Genomic DNA, 15,430 nt, shown 5'->3' with positions numbered 1-15,430 from the left:
GAACCCTTAGGTGTAAAGGTGAGAAGGACCAGTTACATATGGTCATTCTTTTCAGGCTATATGTCCCACCACCAGTGTTTAACGAGGGCTATAGGGACCCGGAATGACTATCCAGTTCCTATTAGGTCCCTTATGATGACCTCCTAAGGGCAGCACAGTGTAGAGACAGACACGCTGATTTCTGTGGTGTTTCAGAACATCGCCGCACACGACCTGTGGTAATATTAATGTTTTTATCATAACTCTAAAGTGCATGCAGCGTCCTGCGATGCAATATCACAGTGTAGCTACCATATGTTATAAAGGAGCCTCTGACGTATCATTTAGTGTTAATTTACGCGGTCAGTTTTAATGTCTTTCATTTTGAATGCCGCTGAACTGCTCATGGTTTAGGCCCAGTGAATGAAGCCAAACTGCGAGTAGACAGCGGCCATGGCTTTCAGCGGTGCCTGTCTGGACACCATGCCTGGCCCGATGGCGGCTTTTAACTGCTGGCTGCGTGGCTGTGTGATTGGAAGTGCTGCCTCACAATGCAAACACGTTGGCACAAAATTCACACCAAAACTAAAAAAACAACAGTAGATTCTGTGTGTGTGTGAATGGGCCCTTCTAGTAGTATATATATCATCATCAGATCCACAGTTTTCCCAGAGCCCCAGGAAATACAGCACTTTCCTAAAAGCTCAACAACATCCAAAGTCACATGATGTAAACATCAGGGAAGCCCGTACATTCTAGTCCCGTAGTGACCAGTTGTTAGCCAAATGCCTAACATGACGCTTGAACCCACCGGCGATTGGTGATGACGTCATCGTGAAACCACTCTATCCCTCTGCACGCCTGTCCCCACCTCACGTGACAGGCCTGTGAGTGTGAGCTGCGCTCCGCCTGGCTGTGAGTGTGGCTCCGGCATGAGGACGAGGAAAAGCGGGGAGCCGGCCACACCATGATCCGCAGAGCGAGGCTCAGCTTCAAGCCGAACGTCAGGCCCAGCGGCCGTGCAGGCGGCGGACAGGATGGAGGAGGCGCTCCCCCAGCTGAGCCTCTACCTGATCCCGGAAAGGATACCAGGGCAGAGGGTGGTACAGGGGCCCCTGTCACTGAGGAGCCCGTACTACCGCCACCCAAGGAGGAGAGCAAGGCAGAACCGTGAGTGTCACACGTGCAGACCCCGGCTCAGGTCTCACTGTGCAGCTGTCAAAGGCTCCTCACCACCTGTGGTTGTATATCTTACTGTTATATGGCAGCCTTCATGGGGTGAGCCATGTGCCCCATAGAAATGTATGCTGGTAGGTGCTGCATGTGGCCCCTGATTGGTGGTAGGTGCTGCATGTGGCCCCTGATTGGTGGTCCATTGAATGTAGTCACAATACGGAGGTGTGATATTGTAGCAGCTTGTACGGTTTTCGGGTTGTCAGGGTTGTGGCATATGGCGTATGTTACCATAAAGTGTCAGTCACGGTGTTCAGCAGGTCGTCTCTTATGGTGCCTGCCGGATTCTGCGGCTATGTTTTCTGGCATGTGAATATACTATACAGTAGAAATGGTTGATTTATTTTATTTTTAAAGGGAACCTGTCACCTCCCCAAACCATCCCAAGCCGCCAGCAGTGTGTTTCTGATGATGCCTTTCTTCCTGAAGGCAGATGCCGCAAAAGTACTGAAAACGTTGTTTTATCCCCTGCCGGCGCGCTTCTCTAGACATGCTTAAAGTCAAGGGGGCAGCGGCCTTCTTGCCTCAAGTCACGGTAACTGCGCCCCCTCCCCTGCCCCTTCACTGTGACTGACAGCGCCTATGCAGAGAGTTCAGCTGCCTTTGCCGAACAGCCGGCTGTCAGTCACAGGGAAGGGGGCGTGGTTACCGTGACTTGAAGCAAGAAGGCCGCTGCCCCCTTGACTTCAAGCATGTCTAGAGAAGCGCGCCGGGCAGGAGATAAAACAACGTTTTCAGTACTTTTGCGGCATCTGCCTTCAGGAAGAAAGGCATCATCAGAAACACACTGCTGGCGGCTTGGGATGGTTTTGGGAGGTGACAGGTTTCCTTTAAAAAATAGTGTATTCCGGTTACTAAAAGTAATGTCCCATCCACTGGAGAGGGGAAAGCGGATCAATGGGGGTGCAAATACCGGACCCCCCACTGATCATGGGAGCGCCCCCATCCTGATGGAGCAGCAGGTCACGCTCCATTCAATCTCCTTGGAAATAGCTGAGTGCTGTGTGATCTCCTGCAGTCCTATACAGACCATTCTCGGGGTCCCTGCGATCTGATATTGATTACCTGTCCTGTGGATAGGTGATGAAAACATCTTGTGGGATGACCCCCTAAAGTCGGATCTCCAAATCTGTCTACTTCCATTCCCCAACATTTCTGGAACCTCTTACCTTGGAGCAGTGCTCCAGACTAAAAAAAATATCAAGGAGCCATTGGCTCCTAACCTGAAAAACTTAGGAGCCAAATTTAAAATGCATATAATTGTGTGTTTTTTTTAAAAAATTATGCCATAATCTAATGCTCCGTTACATTCACTGACCTGCGATCCCTGTGATAATAATTCATGAAGCAGCCGCCGGCTCTCTGCGCACAGTGCTTCTACTTCCGGCGGCTGCTTCATGAATTATTATCACAGGGATCGCAGGTCAGTGAATGTAACGGAGCATTAGATTGCATAGAAAGGGGGAATATAAATGTAATTTTAACTCCTAAGACTCCTGTGCCCAGCCTTCTGTCTCCCAGGGAAGCACGAGGCAGAAGCACAGCGTCTGCACAGCCCGTCTCCGCTTTTCTGATCGGAGACGGATGGCCCTTAGCAACGCTCTTTTGAAGGGTGCTGCTAAGGGCCATTTCAGCCCCAGTTTTCTACCAAAAATAAACGTTTTGGCTAAATAAAGTCTGTTGCAAAATTGTTACCTATCACTTGCCCTACACTTTAGCAATTTTTTTTTTATTGTTTATATATTTTATATGTAAAATTGGGCAAGGGGGTGATTTAAACTTAATATTTTGGTGTTTTTTTTTTTCCTTTTTTTAAAAAACTTTTTTAATTAATACCTATTTCCCCCTTAGGGGCTAGAACCTGCGATCTTTCATTCCTTGTCCTATTCACCCTGCTTGTCCTTTCATTCCTTGTCCTATTCACCCTGCTTGTCCTTTCATTCCTTGTCCTATTCACCCTGCTTGTCCTTTCATTCCTTGTCACACTCTCCCTGCTGCTCTGTGCACACAGCAGCATGGAGCTGACTATGGCAGCCAGTGCTTCAGTAGTGTCCTGGCTGCCATGGTAACCGATTGGAGCCCCAGGATTACACTGCTGGGACTCCGATCGGAACTGCCAATGCCACCAATTATAATACTTGGGGGGGTTGGGGCGCACTGCATCACCAATGATAATACTTGGGGGGGGTTGGGGGCGCACTGCATCACCAATGATAATACTTGGGGGGGTTGGGGGCGCACTGCATCACCAATGATAATACTTGGGGGGGGGTTGGGGGCGCACTGCATCACCGATGATAATACTTGGGGGGGGGGGGGTTTGGGGGCACACTGCATCACCGATGATAATACTTGGGGGGGGGGTTGGGGGCGCACTGCATCATTGATGATAATACTTGGGGGGGGGGGGGTTGGGGGCACACTGCACCACCGATGATAATACTTGGGGGGGGTTGGGGGCGCACTGCACCACCAATGATTATAATACTTTGTGGAAGGGGGGGTTGGGGGTGCATTGCACCGCCACCACCAATGATTCTGATTTATAATACTGGGGGGGGGGGGGGGGGGGGTTCAGCGCACTGCGCCACCAATGAATATAGTTTATGCTTAATACAAACGCAGGCTGCGGGTGCCGAGGGGGGAGGGGGGGGGGGCAGGGCGGACTTTGTGGTCCGTAAAACACGGATCGCAGCTGTGACCATGCTGCCTTTACCCCCCTCCCCCATCTAGAAAAAAAATCCTATTCTTGTACGCTAGACAAAAATAGGACGTGCTATTTTTTTCACGAGGCCGCGGAAGTCATGTGCGGATGCAGACGGTGTACGGTGTGCTGTCTGAATCTTTTGTGTCCCCATTGAGATAAATGGGTCCGCATCAGATCCGCAAAAAACGTGGAACGGATGCCGACGGAAACTATGGTCGTGTGCATGAGCCCTTACTTTGATGATGGGAGTTGTAGTGGCCTGAGGCCTTTTGCCTCTCCCCTAATATGGCAACAAATATTGTATGTCAAGTCACTAAAGATTATCTGTCGTCACAGGAAGATGGAAGGGATGAAGATGTACTGTGTAAAGTTTAGACAATGATCGGGGTAATTACCGGGCAGGAACCTTCCTAGGATTCTGATAATTGCTCTGTGTAAGGCCTCATGCACACGACCGTTGTGTGTTTTGCGGTTTGCGAATCCGCAAAATACGGATGACGTCCGTGTGCGTTCCGCGCAGAACGGCACGGACAACCATTGATATAACTGCCTATTCTTGTTCGCAAAATGCGGACAAGAATAGGACAGGTTATATATATATATTTTTTTTTACGGAGCAACGGATGCGGACAGCACACGGAGTTCTGTCCGTATCTTTTGCGGCCCCATTAAAGTGAATGGGTCCACATCCAAGCCGCCAAAACTGCGGCTCGGACCAAAACAACGGTCGTGTGCATGAGGCTTAAAGATGCTGCTGATCACCCAATGGAGTAACTACTTGTTCATCGGGTAAAAGTATTGCTGATGCGGTCATCTAAATCAGGGATGCCCAACCTGCGGCCCTCCAGCTGTTGCAAAACTACAACTCCCAGCATGCCCGGACAGGCTACAGCTATGAGCCTACAAAAAGGCATGATGGGAGTTGTAGTTTTATAACAGCTGGAGGGCCGCAGGTTGGGCATCCCTGATTTAAAGAGGACCTTTCACCTGTATAAACTATGGTAACTGAGTATGCTGACATGTAGAGCGGCGCCCGGGGATCTCACTGCACTTACTATTATCCCCGGGCGCCGCTCCGTTCTCCCGTTATAGGCTCCGGTACCTTTGCTTCTTAAGTTATAGTAGGCGGTGCCTTCCCTTGTCCTGTGGGCGTCTCCTTCGCCTAGGCTGCAGCGCTGGCCAATCGCAGCGCACAGCTCACAGCCTGGGAGGTTTTTTTCTCCCAGGCTGTGAGCTGTGCGCTGCGATTGGCCAGAGCTGCAGCCTAGGAGAAGGAGACGCCCACAGGACAAGGGAAGACACCGCCTACTATAACTTAAGAAGCAAAGGTACCGGAGCCTATAACGGGAGAACGGAGCAGCGCCCGGGGATAATAGTAAGTGCAGTGAGATTCCTGGGCGCCGCTCTATATGGCAGCATACTCAGTTCATATAGTTTATACAGGTGAAAGGTCCTCTTTAAATTGTTTCTTGGCAGCAGATCGTGCCGTCTGAACAGTGAACTGCCCAGAAAGTGACAACAATGATTCTCTATGGGGACCAACGATTACTGGTCCTCATACATACATGTAAATGCAGCTCTCACCTCCCCTGATGAACAGGCAAATATTGGGCATTAACTCATCAGGCACATTTATCAAGTTCGCCTCTTTTTTGCTGTAAAAGTACAGGCATATTTAATTTTTTATTTTTTTTCCAGCATTTATTAAAAGTTTCACAGCCGTTGATGAATTATGGTACTTTCACACTAGCGGTTTTTTTTTCCGGTATTGAGTTCCGTCCTAGGGGCTCAATACCGGAAAAAACAGATCGGTTTTCCCCTAATGCCTTCTAAATGGAGAGTAATCCGTTCAGGATGCATCAGGAGGGTCTTCAATTCAGTCGTTTTGACTGATCAGGACGGAGATAATACCGCAGCATGCTACGGTTTTATCTCCGGCCAAAACAACTGAACACTTGCCTGAATGCCTTTTTTTCATAGGAATGTATTAGTGCCGGATCCGGCATTTAAAATACCATGCACAGACCGAAAAAAAGGTGAAAAAAAATAAATGCTGGATTCGTCTTTCCGGATGACACCGGAAAGACGGATCCGGCATTTCAATGCATTTGTCAGATGGATCAGGATCCTGATCAGTCTTACAAATGCTATCAGTTTGCATACGTTTTAACGGATCCGGCAGGCAGTTCTGGCGAAGGAACTACTTGCCGGATCACTCTGCCGCAAGTGTGAAAGTAGCCTAATCTCCGTCCTGAAAAGGCAAAAAGACTGAACTGAAGACATCCTGATGCATCCTGAACGGATTGCTTTCCATTCAGAATGCATTAGGATAAAACTGATCAGTTATTTTCTGGTATAGAGCCCCTAGGACTGAACTCAACGCCGGAAAAGAAAAACGCTAGTGTGAAAGTCATTGCAGATCTCAATCTGCACCACAGATCTGCAGCAAATTATAGGCAGGCGATTGTCGGGAGGCAAGTGTTCCTTCCCGGCAATCGCCTGCTCGCTAGAGGAGGAGACCGCTGCTCTTACATGCAGCGATCTTCTCCATAGTATGGGGAGGAGCGATCGTTATACCATTTATCTTCCTTATACTGAATCATTATTTGCCAGCAGCAGATCGCGATTACACGGCATGATCTGCCACCAATAAACAAGCACCTGCTAAAAGATTCCGATTAACCAATAAACGAGGGTAATCGGCGGCAGGATTACACTGCCAGATCATCGCTAACGAGCACTCATAGGAATGTAATAGGGCCTTAGAACAAGCCTTGAGATTTTCCAGTCCTCGTCTACGTGCTGTGGATTTCTTTCTGCGTGATTTCCATTATCTTGCGGATTAGTTCAGTAGACTGTAGATGTGCAGTGTGTTGTGGATTTCCTTCAGATTTACTTGCTGTGACTTCATCCACCACGAATCCACAATGTGTGAACTTGGCCTTAGAGGTTAGAAGTGTTTCACCCGGTTACATCACTTCCTGTTACATATTTACCCGGTTTCTATTCTTCTGTCTCCATTCCTGAACTATGTGTCACATGAAAGCAGACGTAGGAGCCGGCGGTAGATTCTGCACATAGAAACTGGTAAACCAGCCTGCTGCGGTAATGGGGCGGATGGATTCCTATGTTCATTTGCTAAATCCGCTGACTGCTCTTTATCAGATGCAGCCAGGACTTGATTCTCCTCCACCTTCAGAACAACCAAACTTCACTCTGACAAATAAAATCATGCACTCAGATGGAAATGTTCTTGTCTAATGAGAAACTGGGTCTTGCCCCAAGAGGGCGTAAAAGTGTTTTCCCTACTGTCCTATAGAAAGGCTCTCAGAGGCTACTTTTGGGTAGTGTACCTCTTGGTAAGAGATCATTGACTGCTAGACATGCCTCTATGATGCACTTGAAGAAATTTGGCACAGGCGACAGACTTGCCAACACACAGCAAGGGTTTCGCAGGAATTTCTCCACCAAGCTCTTTGGCCTGCCCTGTCACCATATTTATTACCAATCGAGCATTTATGGGACCAGCTGGGATATGAGCTTCAGAAACCTAGGAGTGTGCAGGATCTACAGGCCCAGCTGCAACATCTGAGGGCAGAACCTGTACGCCTCCATGCCCAGCAGGATCTCAGCTTGTATCCAGGCTAGAGGTGGCCAACAGGGTCCTAGAGTCTCCTGTCAATTGTACAGTTTTCCCCAATAAACTTCTCAACCATATTAAGGGTCCATTCACACGTCCGTTTTTTCTTTCCTGATCTGTTCCGTTTTTTGCTGAACAGATCTGGACCAGATCTGGACCCATTCATTTTCAATGGGTCCTGGAAAAAATCAGACATTGAGCTGTCCGTTTCTTTCCAGGACCCATTGAAAATGAATGGGTCCAGATCTGGTCCAGATCTGTTCAGCAAAAAACGGAACAGATCAGGAAAGAAACAACGGACGTGTGAATGGACCCTAACTCTTGTTCTCTTGTTGTACCCAAATACCTTGTTTGGTTGCATATAAAAACTACAAGCATTACATAAAAACTTATATAAACTTTCCTTTCTGGGTCTCAGAGAAACATGGCTGACACCCTCTGACACCACCTCCCTGCTGCACTCTTATAGCGGATTTCATTTCACAGACTCCACAGAATTTTACGCTTTGAAAAAAGGCTAATGCGTATGAATACGCATTAAGGCTTTTCATGTAGTTAACCAGTGCACTGCAGGCTGTGAATCTCATGGGCAGCACAGCAATACTGCCGTTACCCAAAACATCCAATAGCTAAGCTCCTTACTGGCAGGTGTAGGGACGGCAGCAAGTAAGGAGCTTGTTATTAGGGAGGGAGGCTGCTCATTGGCCAATTTCGGCGCGCTGCTTCTCCAGAGTCCCTGACTGTGCAGGCTAACTAGTGGCTGGCCGAGGAAAGATCCGTGAAGACTGAAGAGCAGCCCGTGAGGAGGCCAACAGATGTCTGGGGACAAGCTGATAAGGACTGATCTTTGCTCTGCACCGGGGTAATGGGATCACTTCGAGTGCAGCGTGGCTGCGGAGCCAGCTGCCGACATCAGAGGTGAGGAGGTGACTGAAGACAAGAGGTCATCATACCTCTAGGAATCTTGACACCCGGAATGTAGAGTACGACGCTAAACTCTCCTGTGTTCTCCCTGTGTTAGGTGCTCAGTCAGAGGCTGCTGGTGCAGTAATCAGTGAGTCTGAGTCAGAGGACTCACTGATCACTGCACCAGTAGGCTCCAGCTCAGGTGCTCAGCAAGAGCCTGTGGATTAACTGATCACTGCAACAGCATGTTCTGGCTGAGTGCAAGGGCCTGCTAGTGCAAGCTCTGGCTCAGTTGCTCAGCCAGAGCCTGCTGGTGCAGTAATCAGTGAGTGTATTTGCCTCCTATCAGTCTATATCATGTTAATGCAGTGCTCTGTGTATCCTGTATTTTTTTGCCCCATCAGCATCATCCCAACAAAGATATTTCTGCGCTGCTCGGACATCTTATATGTGGGCACTGGATCTACACAGCTGGACATTGTGGGGATAATCATGGTGCTGGGCCAATGTAATACTGGAGATGCAGAGCGCTGATAATTTGCCTTTTTGGCTGCGTTGTATTTTAAATATGATGGATAAAACACGAGTTTTTAAATTGCACAAAAGTCAGAAATTTTAAATTGTCTAAATTTGCTATTTATGTATAGAAGACAATTCTAGAGTAGACTGGTAATGGTTTCCTGCATAAATAGCAGCCTCTTAAAGTTATTTAGACCCATGTATTATATATATTGATTACTTCAACTTTCGTACTCCTCTTCGGCTGAAAATACTCCTCAAAAACGGTAAGAGGAGTATTTTTACTCTTTCGGAAAAAATGTAGTGCGACCTCTGCCCGCAGGAACCTTAAAAGGGGTTCTGCAGTATGTTTAAACTGATGATCTATCCTCTGGAGCCTTGACCGGCTACAATCTGGCTTCCGACCCCACCACTCAACTGAGACTGCCCTCACCAAGGTCACCAATGACCTACTAACAGCCAAAACCAAAAAACATTGCTCTGTTCTCTTTCTCCTTGACCTGTCAATTATCTTCTATATAAAATGAATCTTCATATAAAAGAGAGTATCCTAGAAAAATAAAATATAAAATGATCGGATCCTCTAGGCTGACATATCACCTCTAAGTTCTTTGTTAAGGAATCTTAATTCGTTTTGTGCAATCAGTGAAACAACGGACAAATGTTTATGTAAAAATATCTGTAATTTATTTATAAATGAGTAAAATCCAATACAAAACAGACATGAGATAAATGTATAGACAAATTGACGCACTACCAACAAACCACCACTAGATGGTGGTGTAACCCACGATTACTTTCTCACCAGCATAAAATTTATCATAAAGCCAATGAAATATCCTTTTTATCTTCAATTTTTTTATGATATATAAGTACGGAAATAATACAGGAAGAATAACTGATCCACTGTCTCCTTATGAGCAATCAAAAATATGATATTATACCCCACTCAGATTTTTCCTCTACTCAGACAATGTCTAATCTCCCATTAGCAATATGCATCTTTGCTAAGAGGACAACTTGGGAGGTGTTTAACACTATATGTTCCCACAGTATAGGGAACTCTTGACTATATGCTGAGAGGAATATCTTATTATTACCACGATCAGTAAGCATAATAGACGTTACCGGGTCAAGGATGAACAGAGTTTCGGATGTGATCAGTTCTCAACTTTTCTAGTAGACAAAAATGAATCCAGGTATCTTTGTGGTTAATCCTGTTTATGGACAATTTTTCTCTGTGCCAATGTTTCTTTGTAGTTGTTTTTGTTGTGTTGTAATTTTTTTTATTTCTTTTGTTGAAGTTATATCCTAACCTCTTACATGCATACTTTATACCCCATGTTATCTAAGAACCCATCCCCTTCTAGATTAGGGATGTCCAATCAGACAAGGTGGGTGTATTCCTATGCAGATAACAATGATGTCTTTTTAACCCTTGACATACTGGTGAAAATGACATACTATTATCCATCTACCCTGCAGATGGCACTGTTGTACCACATAATAATTTCAGACATTTAAAGGGCTTCTACCACCAGAAATACCGTTTATGTAGCTGACTGATGTTAGCGATGCGCCAATGTCAGCACTACATAACAGTATGTTTTTTACATTTCTCCCTGCAGCCGTTCGGATAAAATAAGGACTTGTATAATATGCTAATGAGCTCCGTCTACTCGCCCTTTATCCCGGCCAAGTCCCCTGTTCTGCCCGCCCCGCTTGATTGATGCCACGGTTCGAAGCATCGCTGACGAAATCCCGTGCCTGCGCCGTTCACTTCTGTGTTCGGCGCAGGCGCAGTGAGTGAAGGCCGCTCTCCTGATGCCGGCTTCCTCACTGTGACGTAGTCGGCGCAGTGAGGAATCCGGCACCAGGAGCGCATCATTCACTCACTGCGCCTGCGCCGAAGTAGCCTAACAACCATATTGAGGCTTGATGTATTGACCAATCCTTCTATAAAATCTGTACTATACGTGTATTGCATTTATGCCATGAGTAAGATCACGGATGCCATTGAAACGCTTTGCCTGGCTACGTCTGCACCAGGGGAGCGGCTTCCTTTACTGGAGCGGCTGGTAATTTGTATTTGCTTTCAAGCCCAAGGATCCTGCTTCACAGCGACATAAATTTCAGTGGGGTCGCCATGGGACATGCTACATACTGCGACGTGACAGTCACAAAAAATCCATCCAGGTTGGATTTTAATGCGGCTGTCGCAGTAGTAACATTAAACAACCGCCAATAATTGAACAAAATATAAAACAATGTGTGTGGAAACCTATCAAAAATCTCCTAAATAATTAGAGCCACACAAATGACAATACAAGAATACACCTTTATTAAATCATCCAAAAAGGACATCATATACATATCCATAAGCAATAATGATAAAACCTTGCGAAAAGTGCTATGAAAGGGAAGAAAGCCCTCCCCACAAAAACTGGAGTCAATAGGGTAAGTATGCTGCCCCCAACGGTGGCTGTAAATAACACGGGGTTCCAAATACAGTATATGCCAACAGGCTGAATGAGCCGTACATAGAAAATAACACCCTGATCCACCAATTAAACAGTATATTAAAGTAGGGTTGTTGCGGGTATCGAAATTTCGATACCCAATCGATACTTTTGTCCCAGTATCGATACAATACCGGGATTTCCATTTTTCCGATACTGGCCTGTGCTGCTGCGCAGTCTAGTATCTCAGTACATCAGCGCGCTCCTATTCCCTCAGCAGCACGGGGGAGAAGGAAGCAGTCTCTCCCTCCCCCCTGTGCTGCTGCTGCCACCAATGAACGGAGAGATGGGCGGAGGAGGGGAGGGCGCACTGCACCACCAATGATTAGGACTTTTCATGGGTCCAGACTTTGTTAAGTATTAGGCTACACAGAGCGTTGTGCGCTGTGCGCCTTCTGCCCCATTACCGTCTCCTGCAGTCCTGCTCCATATGCTAATTACTATCGGAGCAATGGGGAGGAGACATCAGCTTCTCTAGTGGGCGTTCATTCTCCCCCTGGCTGTAGCCCTGTCCAATCGCAGCGCAGGGAGAAGGAACGCCCACTAGAGAAGCTGATGTCTCCTCTAGTGGGCGTTCATTCTCCCCCTGGCTGTAGCCCTGTCCAATCGCAGCGCAGGGAGAAGGAACGCCCACTAGAGAAGCTGATGTCTCCTCCCCATCGCTCCGATAGTAATTAGCATATGGAGCAGGACTGCAGGAGACGGTAATGGGGCACAGGCGCACAGCGGGCGAATGGAGCGGGGCCCAGGAATAATAGTAAGTGCTAGGACATCTCTGGGCGCCGCTCTGTGTAGCCTGCTGCTTAACAAAGTCCGGACCCATATAAGGTCGTCTTTAACTTTGAATACAGGAGGCAGGTGCCGGCAGCAGAATTGCATAGTCGGCACCCTGCCTCTGACAGGGAGCTACGATCAGCGGCAGTTAACCCCTCAGGTGCGGCACCTGAGGGGTTAACTGCCGCTGATCTGCTGCCAGTACCCGCCTCCTGTATTGAGGGTTAATTCGCCCGCCCCCTTCAACCCTCCCAGTATTATAATTATTGGTGGCAGTTGCCACAGGGTCCCCCTCACCCCTCCTCCTCATTGGTGGCAGTGGCAGCTTCTGATCGGAGCTGTGTAATCCTGGGGCTCCGATCAGTTACCGTGGCAGCCCGGACGTTACTGAAGCCCTGGCTGCCATGGTAATCTCCCTGCTGCTGTGTGCACTATGCACAGAGCAGCAGGGAGAGTGTGAAGTCCTATTCACCCTAATAGAGCTCTATTAGGGTGAATAGGACAAGGGATTAGAAGATCCCAGGATAGTTATTAAATAAACTGTAAAAAAAAAAAAAAAAAAAAAGTTAAAAAAAACACACCAAAATATTAAGTATAAATCACCCCTTTCCCAATTTTACATATAAAATATATAAACAATAAATAAATAAACATTGCCACGTCCGAAAAGTCCAAACTATTAAAATATTTTTAAAAAATCTGCGCGATTCGGCATTTTTTAAAAATGCGGAATGCACGTGGCTTTTTTGTTTTATTTTTTCCGCGTGGTATCGAGTATCGCAATACTTTTTTATGGTATCGAAACCGAATCAAAATTTTGGTATCGCAACAACTCTATATTAAAGAGGACCTTTCACCTGGGTATCCTTAAAGGGGTTGTCCAAGTTATATTTTTTGATGACGCATTTGATGACCCTAAGCCGTCCCATTAATTTCGATGGTACGGATCGCTCCTATACAAGTGTATGGGAACAATCCGTCCCATTGAAATAAATGGGACGGCTTGGGTGTAATTACACCTGCTCACCACTGCAGATGCAACGGCGAGAAGGTAAACAGTGAAGAGGAGGAGGCGGCGCTGGCACAGCTGATTGGCGGGGGTGCCGGGTGTTGGACCCCAGCCGATCAAATATACCTTGGACAAACACTTTAATTATTATCTTACCTTTTATAGGGCGGCCCCCACTGATGTCTTGGCACTTTTATTTATTTTTTCTAAAGAACCCCCCTATAGCAGGGCACACAATAGATCAAAACATACCTATACGAGCCAGTGTAAGGAGAGCTAAGACCCGATGTATGTTTCGCAGACGCGCTTCTTCGGGGGGCGTGTCTAACTGCATCTTCAAGCCACCTATATATACCCCTACTAATGATGCTATCAAGTTCATTATCCCTCACATGTAGAACGCATCAGCCGTCACAGCATGATGGAAATCACACAATGTATGGTAACATCCAGGACCTGCCCACGGAACATCACATGACTTCCCCCACACGATCGCAATGTGTGTAAGGAAGGTGCTAACCGGGACCTGCCCAAGGTGCGTCACATGACACCCTCACATGATCGCTCATGTGATCAATACTATCAGGAAACTACCCAAGAGGTGTCAGGTCACTCACCCATCATGTGATCTATATACAAAGAAGGTGCCAACCACAAGGTTGCCATGTCAACGTGTTGCAAGTACACTTATCATCTAATAGAGATTGTATAGTTATCATGCAGCCTGCAGCACTACAAGGAAAGTGTTGTGGTAAATATTAATAGTTGTAATCCGCTCGCATCAAAGTTTGTGTAAGGAAAAAGGTGAATCCCTTCCCTCAGCCCCAGTTAGAGAGCGACACCAATGTTACCATCTTGATAGAAAATTCTGAGAGACTCCTCTCCTCCCTGCTCAGTCTGCTCACCTTTATTTACTAACAAAAGGTATAAAAGGGGCTGGCCCAAGACAAGGATACAGGAAGTGATAACATGCAGGAAGTGATGTCAAAGGACAGGGCGGGGCAATCAATGTGGCTGGGCAGACAATGCACACACCCCATCCCTGTATAAGGAAGGATGAGTCATGTCCATTGTCTGATCAGCCAGGTGGCCGCCCACCCCCCATCACTGTCAGCATGGACCTCATTCAACACTGCTCAAAGGTGATCAGTGTCTAATAAAGATCATTCTACTGGTTCCCATAGGTTTGAAATTATCTGCGAGGCATTGCTACGGCTATTGTCAGTATACGGTACTAGTATACCGACAAGGCAGATATGCATGTCTTAAAGGCAGATATGTCTCCAAGCCAATGAGAAGGTTTTCATACTGACTGTTCCCACTGGTCCCGATTTCAGCCAAAGTGCCTTCTGCTAGAGCGCTCTTTGGCTAAGGCCTCTTTCACACTTGCGTTGTCCGGATCCGGCGTGTACTCCACTTGCCGGAATTACACGCCGGATCCGGAAAAACGCAAGTGTACTGAAAGCATTTGAAGACGGAACCGTCTTCCAAATGCGTTCAGTGTTACTATGGCACCCAGGACGCTATTAAAGTCCTGGTTGCCATAGTAGGAGCGGGGAGCGGGGGAGCGGTATACTTACAGTCCGTGCGGCTCCCGGGGCGCTCCAGAATGACGTCAGAGCGCCCCATGCGCATGGATGACGTGATCCATGTGATCACATGATCCATGCGCTTGGGGCGCCCTGACGTCACTCTGGAGCGCCCGGGGAGCCGCACGGACGGTAAGTACACTGCTCCCCCGCTCCCCGCTCCACTTTACCATGGCTGCCAGGACTTTAGCGTCCCGGCAGTCATGGTAACCACTCTGAAAAAGCTAAATGTCGGCTCCGGCAATGCGCCGAAACGACGTTTAGCTTAAGGCCGGATCCGGATCAATGCCTTTCAATGGGCATTAATTCCGGATCCGGCCTTGCGGCAAGTGTTCCGGATTTTTGGCCGGAGCAAAAAGCGCAGCATGCTGCGGTATTTTCTCCGGCCAAAAAACGTTCCGTTCCGGAACTGAAGACATCCTGATGCATCCTGAACGGATTTCTCTCCATTCAGAATGCATTAGGATAATCCTGATCAGGATTCTTCCGGCATAGAGCCCCGACGACGGAACTCTATGCCGGAAGACAAGAACGCAAGTGTGAAAGAGCCCTAAA

General features: G+C 47.4%; 1 protein-coding gene across 4 annotated transcripts in view; it reads left to right on the top strand.

Annotated features, from left to right (window-relative positions):
• Positions 1–819: 819 nt before the first annotated feature.
• The window catches only part of BDP1 (B double prime 1, subunit of RNA polymerase III transcription initiation factor IIIB), a 145,335-nt gene continuing 130,724 nt past the window's right edge, over positions 820–15,430 (top strand). For 3 of the 4 annotated variants that reach the window (XM_040421477.1, XM_040421476.1, XM_040421474.1), the window contains exon 1: positions 821–1,149. In XM_040421477.1, the coding sequence (XP_040277411.1) occupies positions 947–1,149 (203 nt within the window). In that variant the 5' untranslated portion in view covers positions 821–946. Of the gene's footprint in view, positions 1,150–15,430 lie in introns of all 4 variants that reach the window. The other variant, XM_040421475.1, reaches the window with a different exon arrangement.

Source organism: Bufo bufo, chromosome 2, assembly GCF_905171765.1.
Source record: "Bufo bufo chromosome 2, aBufBuf1.1, whole genome shotgun sequence".
NCBI classification, from domain to species: Eukaryota; Metazoa; Chordata; class Amphibia; order Anura; family Bufonidae; genus Bufo; species Bufo bufo.
The sequence above is the reverse complement of the archived record's forward strand: the minus strand, read 5'-3'. Positions and strand labels throughout refer to the sequence as shown.